The 10,848-nt window shown below is 41.1% G+C and overlaps 1 protein-coding gene across 1 annotated transcript in view; it reads left to right on the top strand.

The window, feature by feature from the left end:
• The window catches only part of ALKBH3 (alkB homolog 3, alpha-ketoglutarate dependent dioxygenase), a gene marked incomplete at its 5' end in the record, with an annotated part of 16,916 nt that extends 11,005 nt beyond the window's left edge, over nt 1-5,911 (top strand). Inside the window, 2 exons of the mRNA XM_010170702.1 lie at nt 5,002-5,100; nt 5,632-5,911. Coding sequence (XP_010169004.1) covers nt 5,002-5,100; nt 5,632-5,724 — 192 coding nt within the window. The remainder of the gene's footprint in view (nt 1-5,001; nt 5,101-5,631) is intronic.
• Nucleotides 5,912-10,848: the final 4,937 nt, after the last annotated feature.

Genomic DNA, 10,848 nt, shown 5'->3' with positions numbered 1-10,848 from the left:
CCCACCATTCTGTAATTCTATGTGTGTGTGAATGTAGTCTAGGAAAAAGGGATTTAGATTAACAGTCATCACAGTCATCACAGGCTCTCTCCCTGGTTTGTAATCTGCCAGCAGCTTTTCCAGAGTTAAGTTTTTATTAAGGAGGGAAATAGAAAGTAAATCCTTTTCCTTCCAAAATTAAACCTCTTTGAGGGCTAACATTCTACTGTTTCAGATTCTAGAGTTTCAAAGGGCCTTCATTTCCCTCTCTCCTTGTTGAGTGCTTTTAAATATTTTGAGATGAAAGATATAATGAAAATACAAGATGAGAAGTACTGTGGTAGAAGCTCACTGGGGATAAATGGTACTGGAAAAAAAACCAAACAACCTGAGGTGGTTGCCTGTGTGTGATCATGTAGTGGGTACAAAACAGGATGTACCACAAGTCAGGGAACATCCTGTAGTGCTGTTGAAGAGGACTAGATCAGAGACTTCAGTTCATGTTAGTATCTGTACAGATATTTTCCATATTATATCTTGAAATGTGGATGAACTTGTTAAGAGAAGAAAATCCTGTTTCCCTAAATGCAAAGACCACCAGTAATGTTGGTGGGTTGTTTTGTTGCACATTTGTGGGAATTTTGACATTTGTTTGGTAGGAATTTGGTGCTGTTTATACAGAACACTGAAACTGTCACAAAAGGAAATCTTTTTATCCTTTCTCTGCATTTTTCCTTTGCAAAAAATGGGGAAAAAAAATATGTAGGTGCAAGTGTTTGTTGTTTTTTTTTCCCTGAAAGTTCTTTTAGGGTGAGGGGAAGGAAAGATTCAGTCCTCTGTTTTTAATTTTGGTGAGTTACTGTACTGGAAGAGTAAGTGTTCATCCCATAGTAGATGATACAGGAGGAAACATGCATACTTTATTTAAATCTGCATCAACAAGCATCCTTTATGGATAAGTAAAAATAATTCCTACTTGGATTTCAGCCCAGTGTGTGTTTGGTTTTTTTTGTGGTTTTTTTTTTTTTTAAAAAAAAAAGAAGCTACAAATAAATTTCAGGAGTAAATTCCCCACTAGAATTAAGGAGACTTTTCATGGAAATTAACATGACTCCAGAAACTGTTTTACTTGACCCCCTGGAGTTTTTCTTTTTAAGCATTCTTTCTTCTAAATACTGCCTTTTCTGTTTATTTGGACCAGTTGTGTGGTTGTAGCTGATATTTTGCCTTTGCTTTAAATGGTTTCTGGGGTTTTTTGGATGCCTGCTTGGTAGTTCAAAGTCTACAGCAAAGAGATCTGGTTTCTTTTATTTTTCTGCTTCTAGTTCCAGTAAATTACTTCAACTTTTTCTTGCCTCCTTGTTCCCTCAGATCATTGTAGCTCCTGCCTACACCGAAACAAGAGACAAATGCTTTGTGTTAGAGCTGTGATTCATCCACAATTTGCACATCAACTTTTGGTTTAGCCAACAGGTCCTCCTGTTCTCCACGTGCCTCAAGGACCCTGTAACAATTGTACATTAATTTAATCATGGAATCATAGAATGGTTTGGGTTGGAAGAGACCTTAAAGCTCATCCAGTTCCAACCCCCCTGCCAGCAGCAGGGACACCTTCCACTAGACCAGGTTGCTCAAAGCCTCATCCAGCCTGGCCTTCAACACTTCCAGGGAGGAGCAGCCACAGCTTCCTTGGGCAACCTGTTCCAGTGTCTGACCACCCTCACAGCAAAGAATTTCTTCCTAATATCTAATCTAAACCTCCCCTCTTTCAGCTTAAAGCCATTTCCCCTTGTTTTGTCATTAACTGCCCTTATGAAAAGTCCTTCCCCATGAAAAGTCCTTCCCCAGATAAATAAATAAAAATAAATATCATCATTTTTTTAAGAAAATAAATATCATCCTTCATTAGAGGAATTATTTTGCTGTGTTAGATGCATCTTTCTGTTACAGTCTCACTTAAAGTTTTTAGTATTGCTTGTCACTGCTCAACTCAGTGAGACAATGCCAGGTTATTAGGTCTTTCTGGAAGCTGAGCGTGAAGTGTTAGTTGAAGGCTAAAGGCTATTTAATGTCCCACTAAGCTCCTGTATCCCACTGGGAGCTCCTCTGTAGCAGAGGTCTGAGTGCCATGAGGACCAGTTGGGTGCAGTTGTCCAACGAAGGGCCGTGTGAACTGTGGAAGGAGTTAGAAAGCCAACTGTCAGGTTGCTCTTCTGCCATCTGTAACCAAGGAAACTGCTGGGTGCTGGGGAAGGGAGGGAGCTTCACCTGTGTGTTAGATAAGAGCAGGATGTTCGTGGTGTTCTCAGAATCAGCCTTTGGATGGGTCTGTCCTTCAAATGAAACACTAACACGGTCCTTTTCTTCTGTCCTTGTCCTTGTTCTAGCAGAAGTTAAAGATCTAGTACTTTTGAAAACAGCAGAACAATAACCCTTCATGTCCTAACAGGCCTAGTGGACGATGAATGTGGGAATATATGGAGCATGTTAGAAACTGGGGCTTGGATCAGGATGAGGAGGATTGAACTTGTGCATTGGCATGAAGGAGACTTGCAGACAGCAGTGGCTGCAGAGGAGGAGATGGTGTTGTCCACCTGTATTGGCAGGACTTGAGCAGCTCTAGCCAAGTGGAGAAGATGATGTGTGTGTTTTAGAGCTGCCTCCCTTGCAGTCTGCTAGGTCAGCTGCAGAAAGACTGAGGGAGTTTAAAGATAGTTCTGTGAAGGTGAACAAGTGGATTACATGTGGAAAGGGCAGTGTGATTGATACTCATTGAATCCATCAAGAAAGGAGCTGCCATGAGGATTTCATCAGAGAGAGTGAGAACCAACAGGTAAACACGCAGAGCTGTTGATAGATGAAACCACTTTGTTGTTGGAGGAGGGTGTTTCCACAGCTGGTGGTAGAGGAGTAAACCAGAAAAGAGGGATACAAGCAAGAGGGAAATCTGAAAAAAATATGAGAGTAGAAGTTTTGTAAGGATAATTCTTTTGGTAATAGGTAAATAAGTAAAGCAGGAGACTACAAGTGAGCGCTCTCCATGAGAGCTGCTAACTTTAGCCTTTGAAAATCATTTGCATGTATAACTGCATTATTATTTCTACATTCTTCTACAGGCTCTTTCCATTTACTTTTCCTTATAATAGAAGATGCTTCCACACTATCCAGAACCATTTCCTACTACTATCTCAACAAACTTGCCCGAGAGTTAAGAAACAAACTAGTTACTTGAATTAAGGGTTAAAAATAACAAGTTTTAGGCAGTGTAGTTGGGCAGTGTAAAGCGTGGATTGTATTTAATGTGCAGCTCAAGATGATGAGAATTCTAATGTGCTAAGACACAGAACAGTTGCTTTACTAGACCTGTTCTTGGAAGCAGGTGGTTTTAGAGTTAGGAAGTGGCCATATAAAAGTTACCTGATGCATTTCTTTCCATGTTTCTCATCAGTATTTTTAAAAAGTATTTTCTTCCTTAGATGTCAAGAATCAGTTGGCTTCATAAACTTCTTGACTTGTGAAATTCAGCTCAGTTTACTGCATGTATGACATCAGCTCGAGAGAGAAAAGTTGTGACATGAGATCTGGTGGACGGTGTTAGTAACAATGTGTAAGACAGTAAACACTTTTTGTCTGACTTCACTGGCCCTGCAAAACCAACTGACATTAAAAAAATCTCTTTTTCTAAGTAGAATTAATCTCAGAGATGTCCCATTTAAAACAGAAAGTAACTGCTGGTTTTACATATCCACTTTTCTAAGCCAAAAGGATGTTTTCTCCTCAGTCATTTATCTTAGAAGAATTCCTTTTTAGTCAAGATGAGCAAGAGATAAAAATAAGTCCACTGTTGTCTATCCACAAAGTGAAATGATGTAATCCTGTGAAACAGGAAACAGCCATGTAATGGTATTTCTCTGCTTTTCATCAGCAGTCATGTTCATCATACCTATTTTTGAAATTTTTTCCTTATTTCCTCTGAATTTTAAGAAAACATTTGTGGCATTACACCTCACTTTTAATAGAGCAAGAGAAATGGATAAGAATTCTAGAAGCTTAAAAATATGTTTTGCATTTTCCTTACAAAGAATTCATATTGCAGGTGACTCTGAGTGCCTTCAGCACTCCCTCATTCCAGAGGTTTAGTGTGTTTAATTAATCACTGGCACAGCCAGGTTTTACTATGCCCAGTTGTTTTATTTGTGCTGTAAAAACGTTGTACGTAATCTGAAGGTTTAACAAAAGTTTGCAGATTATATGGAGTTTGTTTTACTTCATGATGATAAAGTTTAAGATAACTTGTTTTACAAGGTACTCTATTTTTTTAAATAGGAAAAATACTTTAACTAGCAGATAAAGGGTAGGTTTAGATTAGATATTAGGAAGAAGTTCTTCACTGTGAGGGTGGTCAGACACTGGCCCAGGTTGCCCAAGGAAGTTGTGGATGTCCCCTCCCTGGAAGTGTTCAAGGCCAGGCTGGATGAGGCTTTGAGCAACCTGGTCTAGTGGAAGGTGTCTCTGCTGATGGCAGGGGGGTTGGAACTGGATGAGCTTTAAGGTCCCTTCCAACCCAAACCATTCTATGATTCTATAATACTATACCAACATGTACCAAATCCAGAATAGAAGGAAGATGTGTATTTTTGATGACGTAATTAACCATTGGAATCAGGCTGGCTCCTGCAGATGTCTCCACACAGAACTGTTTCTTTCAAGAGTGGATGTTTCCAGCAGGTTCACTGCCTTGCTCCAGAATTTTGCCCTAGATGTAGGAACTGGTTGTTGAACTTGACCTGTGCTGTACAGGCAGTGAGAAGTGGTGACTTCCTTCATCCTTAAAATTCTTGGCTCCTGACTTTTTTGTGGAATATGGTAACAGAGAGGTTTAGTTAAGACTTCTTGATCTAGTAAGAGCTTCCTTTCCTCCTCTCTCCTCACAGCTTTTTAAGCTCTGCTATAGAGGATTGGTGCTCCACCAAATGCACATGCCTGTTTCTTGAGTGTCTAATGTTTGGGGTTATTTTTTAGGAAGAGAATGGAGACTGTACTTATGTAGAAAGACTAAAAATCCCACTTGATCACGGGACTCTGCTGCTGATGGAAGGAGCTACCCAGGAGGACTGGCAGGTAAGAATTCCTCGACACTATTTGTGTGCTTTACTTGCAGTGCAGTTTTCTAACTAGGCACGAGGCACTCCCATAAAAATATGGGACATTCTGCTTCCAGTGACACAGTTGTTTCCCAGCACATAAATTTCTGCCTCAGAATGTCAGAACACCCACAGAAACAATGGGTTTTCTTTCAAGTGTTAAGTGATGTCATAGGAATCAGCTCAGATGTTCCAGCATTAAAGTTCAGCGGTGAAAGCTGCAGCCTGCAACTGAAAGAGCAAAATCACTTTAGGAACTTGGAATATAAAAAAGTTGCAACTTAATTGAACAAGTCTACAGCAATTTACAAAGACCTTTTGTTTTCAGTGGCCCTGAACAGTGAGAACATGTTTTTTTTGCCTTTTGTAAATGTTTAGAAATGTTAATAAAAAGCCATCACAGGAAATGAAGTTTTTTTGTGTAGTTTGATGTGTATTTTAAATACAAAAGCTCATGTTTTGTTTTGTTTTGTTTTTTTTCTCCTTCCCTCTCTAATGCCACTTACAGCATCGAGTGCCTAAGGAATATCATTCCAGAGATGCACGGATAAACTTGACCTTCAGGATCATTTATCCAGAACCTGATGGAGTTTGGAAGTGAAGAGGCACTTTGAGCATTGTTGGATATAAACGCACAGCAGATCCAGAGCCTCAGATTGCTACAGATTGACAGGAGGCCTTACAGGAACAGAGTGCTGTGAGATACCTGATGGGGAAAAGAATTGATGTTAGGAAGATCTTTGACAATCAGAAGCTGCCTGTGTTATGTGGACAGTGCTATTTCATTTTCAGAAGTGATGTGCTATTAGATGATGCTAAGTCAGGTTTTAAGGTTGGGAAAAAACAGTGATCATTCTTAAAAGAACACAAAGCACATGGAAGATAGGAGAGGTACTGACTGGAGCGGAAAGACTCAGTGAGCAGTTGTTTTTGCACCTCCTCTTGTCTCCCCTTTCCCCACAAGTCATGATCTATGTTCTAAATAACGACAGGACAGGATTCTTTCATGTCAAGCCAGCTGTCTGTGAGCTGTGTGTGCAGAGTGAGAAAGCTGCACTTCATGATGATCTCTGAATATTACTCATTTCACCAGGGGCTAGTGTGTTGCTTTTAATTTGTTGATTGCAAAGTCTTTTCCAATGAAACAATCAGTTTCAGTAGTTCTATAACTATTTGAATTATCCTAGTGTCTAGGAGAACAGAGTGTCGAGGCTCCCTTCTGCTCTGCACTCTGTGATCAGACTGGAACTGCTTATCCATGGAGACAAGGCAGACAGAGCCAAGGAACAGAGACACCTTTGCCACAAGCTTTATCAGCCAGGTCAAAGCTGCCCATTGCTTGAGTATTAACAGTTCTCCATCCCTGCTGGCTTAAAACTGGTGCTTCTGTGTCATAGGTGGGAAAACAGACCCAAAGAGATGGAAAGCATCACTTTCAGAATTTACTAATAAACTCTTAGTTTCTTTTTTTGTGTTTCTTTTAGCACAGCTAAGTTGTGGCTACCAGTGATTTCAGGAGGGACAGGAAATGTCAGCATCTCCAAAAATTAGGTTTGTGCTGCCAAATTTGATACCCAGAAGAACTGATTGAAAGATTTGGATGCAGATTATGGTAATCACACTGTAAGTCAGTTGCAAAGCTGTGAGCAGAGTGTACTCACACCTCAGTCTGGTGCTACTGCTCCTAGGTCAGTGCATTTTGTATTAAATAATACTATTTGGGTGTGTATCTCTCAAACCTCTGCTGTTACAGTGAGGCAGTCAGCACCTGAGACCTGATTTTAGGTTGACTTGCTGGAATTCCTCAAGTTTACCTGCCTTAGGTATGTCTCACCTGTTGTTAGGAGCCAGTGAGCTGATGACTGCTGCCTGGATGTTAAATCAGGTGTGCTGCCAACGTGGTTCAGTCGTCACTGCAGTGAAATCACATTGACTGTACTGCATCAAAACACAGGTTTGGTGTGTCTTTGCTTCCTGCCTGAAGTAGGATCTAAGCATGGGTAAATATTCTATGCCTTGCAACACGTTAACGTTGTTAAGCAAGCTAGCATCCCTCTTCAGGGCAAGAGTAAGTTGGGGTTTAGAAAATGTCTGTTTTTTCTTAGCCAGCATTTGCTGTAGTTGAAAATTGTTAGTACATGCCTGTGTTTTAATGTTACTGATGACCTAAGGGACAGACTGCTGAGCTATTTCAATCCCCGGGCTCTGAAATTGGGCAGAATAATTCTTTTTTGTATATCAAACAACTCTAGCAGCAAAGCAGCTTCTCTACCTAAAGCACTGTCCAGCTTTTGAAATAGCTTATTCTTCTGAAATGAATGAATGTTATTAGAAAACTTATTTTGTTGTCTGATAATGTCTTCACTTTCATCCCAGTTTGTATAGAAATAAGTTTTTGGAGTATATTTAACATCAGTTCCTTGCATTTGAATCTAAGATGAGTCTGTGATGTATCTCCTGATGCAGGCTCTGTGATGTATCTCCTGAGAACTAGTGTTGATGGAGGCAGGTGCTTACTTTCATGTTCACTTTCTTGGGGTAGCTGGAGCTCTGTGCACGTTCCTGTTTGTCTGCCCAGGTTTGGCTGTCCTGACAGAGAGTGGATTTCCTTAACCAAAGGAATTTCTCCAGGTATTCTGACAAGGCAACACTTTACCCTTTATTAGTTCATACAAGCTACATTGATTTACAGTGTGTTAAGAGCAGCCTTGCTGCAAGAGAGAGGAGGAGGAGATGGGGACTAGATGGAAACTTTAAACCCCCAAACCTCAGCCTTTGGAAATAGCAACTCATTTGAATTCACTGAGCTATGGCACATAACCGATGGTGGGGCCCTGGGGGCTGATACTGTTGCAGAAGAACAGGTTTTTTTACTGACTTTCTTGGTTTCAATTTATAATTTTAACAAATTGTGGTTTAGTTTCTTGATTTTCTTTGATCTGGGAGAAGACCAAGGTTTCCTCCCCAACAATAAAACGATTTATAAGGGAAATGCTGTGTCCCACGGAGCTCTCTTGGGGCTTTTGTTGCTGGTGTCGACTATGTTCTGCTCTCTCTTGTGTGTCGACTGTACTGCTGCTTATATCCAAATCTGGTTGACAGTGGGGAGAAGGCACGTGGCATCATTCCTCCCCCTGTCCTGGGTGACCTGGCTGTGAGGGGAACAGTTGGCACAGAGGTCAAGTTTCTTTGTCAGCTGGGAACTTGTGGGTCCTTCCTTCCTCCTCCCAAAAAAAGTCACCTAACCAGGTGGCAGTGGATTGCAACCTCCTGCCTGCTGGGACAGCAGGAAACAGCTTAGAGCAGAGGAGATTCCAGCCCACACCTCCTCAGGAGATCTTTCTGCAGGGACATTTTTCCTGTAGGTAAAAATTTGTTGCTGAATGCTGCAAGCACTTGGAGTTCTCAAAATGGAGATGCACAAAAGTGAGAGTTAGCTCTTGAGCCTGGTGGTTTTCTCATGGCACCTCAAGAGTTTTCACTAGAGACCAAGGCAACTTGAAAAATGTTTACTGCTAGTATTCAGCTGTTTCTACTGTTGGAGTCAAGTGCAGAGGGTGATGTCTATAGAATGATAAATATATAGTTAGGTTCCATTTTTTAACTTAAAGATAGCTAGAGGAACCTTTCCTCTACTTAGACAGATTTGAAAACAGTATTTCTAAAAACACTACCCAAAAGATTTATTTTCTAGTTATAAGGCTTTCTTCCTTCCCAGGACTATTTTGACAGTACAATATTCCCAGCCAACAGCTTTCTGAAAAAAAAGAGATTTAAACTCAGAATTCATGACATCTATTTAAAGTAAAATATACTGTTTATCTGAAAACAAAGTTTCTACACACACAAAGGATTGGGAGGGAATTAGGGGCTGCCTGGGGGTTTTGTTTTTGCTGTTATCACCAGACTCACCAATCTAAGCATGGAGTTGTCTCACATGAGGTGGTAGAGCAGGTGCTAAGAGCTGTTTTGCCTACAGAGCGCTTCTGAATTTTATTTTCCATATTCCCTCTCTTCTTCCTGTGTCTCCCAAACTGCCTCTTGCAGCCTTTTCCTTTCCCCTTCTCACTCCCGTTGTCATTTGTTCATATTTATCTCTAGTTACCTCCTGTGTGCTCCCTGCTGCAGCTGTGACCATGGTTTTTTTTTTTATGTAAAAGATACAAACTGTGGGTTTACCTTTTTCCTGTTTCTTCATCCTGAAATGTTATTTTTCAGCAGAGTATGTGTGTGTCTCTTCCAAGAAAAGCTGGAAAAATTAATTCCTCCAAACTATTCGTTATCTATGGCTTTCAAACAGTTTCAGCCTACTAGGTACCCCAGTTAAGATTCCCTTTTCCAAAACAGCCATCACTTTTTCCAACATATAACATCCTTCCAGCTTGATGATGAGGAGCAGATGAATGGAAGCTGTCTTTGGTGAGGATGGATGGTGAGCTGCCACCTCGAGGGAACACACAGGATGGAGCTGTTCTGAAAAAAACCCAACTGGTTCCACCAAAAGTATGTGACCATTCATTTAATTAACACCTATTTAAACAATGACTTTATTAATTCATAGAATCACAGACTGGTTTGGGTTGGAAGGGACCTTAAAGCTCATCCAGTCCCAACCCCCCTGCCATCAGCAGGGACACCTTCCACTAGATCAGGTTGCTCAAAGCCTCATCCAACCTGGCCTTCAACACTTCCAGGGAGGGGGCATCCACAACTTCCTTGGGCAACCTAATTAATTAACTGTACCAGTGTCAGGGATTGCTCTGACTCCACGCTATTTGCAGTAATCATTTAATCATTGAATGCTGGAATGTTCCAGCAGAAACTCTTGGTGAAAGAGTTATCCTCTTGGTTAGAGGATATCTTGTTATCAAGTTATTACCTTGGTGAAAGAGTTGCCCTTTTGGTTAGAGGATATCTACTTGAATACCGCGCTGTTGGGCACGCCAGGCTGATCTGAGCACACATCATTTGAAATCAATAGCAAAGTTCTGTCACTTCTCTGTTTTTTCCTTAAAAAACAAAAGCCCTCTCTAGAATTTTCAGGTTTTGATGAGCCTTAAAGCCGTAGATAATTTTATTCTTCCCCTGTCAGATTAATTCCAGCTGTATATTTTCCACTTGTCATGACTGATGGGCTCAGTATAGCTGCGTGTAGTCATTTATAGCTACAAGAGTAAGGAGATAGGGTGCCAAGAAGGGGTTAAGAAACAGGATTTTCATCCCATAGTACAGAAGAGTGTTCTCCTGGGGGTTGGGATTGAAGAGGTATGATGGGTGCTGCGAATCCATAATGCCTCCTTCTCAAGTGCTGCTGCTATTGACTTAGCTAAAAAAGCATTTAACACCCACTTTGCCTTTTCTGGTCATAAACCTGTTCAGAGCAGCTCTGAAATCTGCCTCACTGTGCTTTGTTTCCAAATCTTCTTTTCCATCCTTGAGGTTTCCATAGCAACCTGGACCATTTGTTTAAATTGGAGCTTACTGGCCTGTCCTCCCTGGACCTAACTTCTGCTGACATCTTGCAGGTGTCCTCTCCTCTTCTTGGCGTGCCTGAGGGTGAATCGTGAGGTTATGTAGGGGCTCAGCAGAGGTTGGCTGTAAAAATGCTGGCCCTTCCCTGAGGACCATTCACTCAGCAAGATGACAGATAGGTGCTTTTTCCCCTGTTGCCCTGTTGGATTTACTTCATTCTGCTGGATGAAGAGCAGCTCTGAGGAGAAGGACT

The sequence above is a fragment of the Antrostomus carolinensis genome, unplaced genomic scaffold (assembly GCF_000700745.2).
Source record: "Antrostomus carolinensis isolate BGI_N321 unplaced genomic scaffold, ASM70074v2 scaffold6936, whole genome shotgun sequence".
Taxonomy (NCBI): domain Eukaryota; kingdom Metazoa; phylum Chordata; class Aves; order Caprimulgiformes; family Caprimulgidae; genus Antrostomus; species Antrostomus carolinensis.
This window is presented reverse-complemented; position numbering and strand designations above follow the sequence as displayed.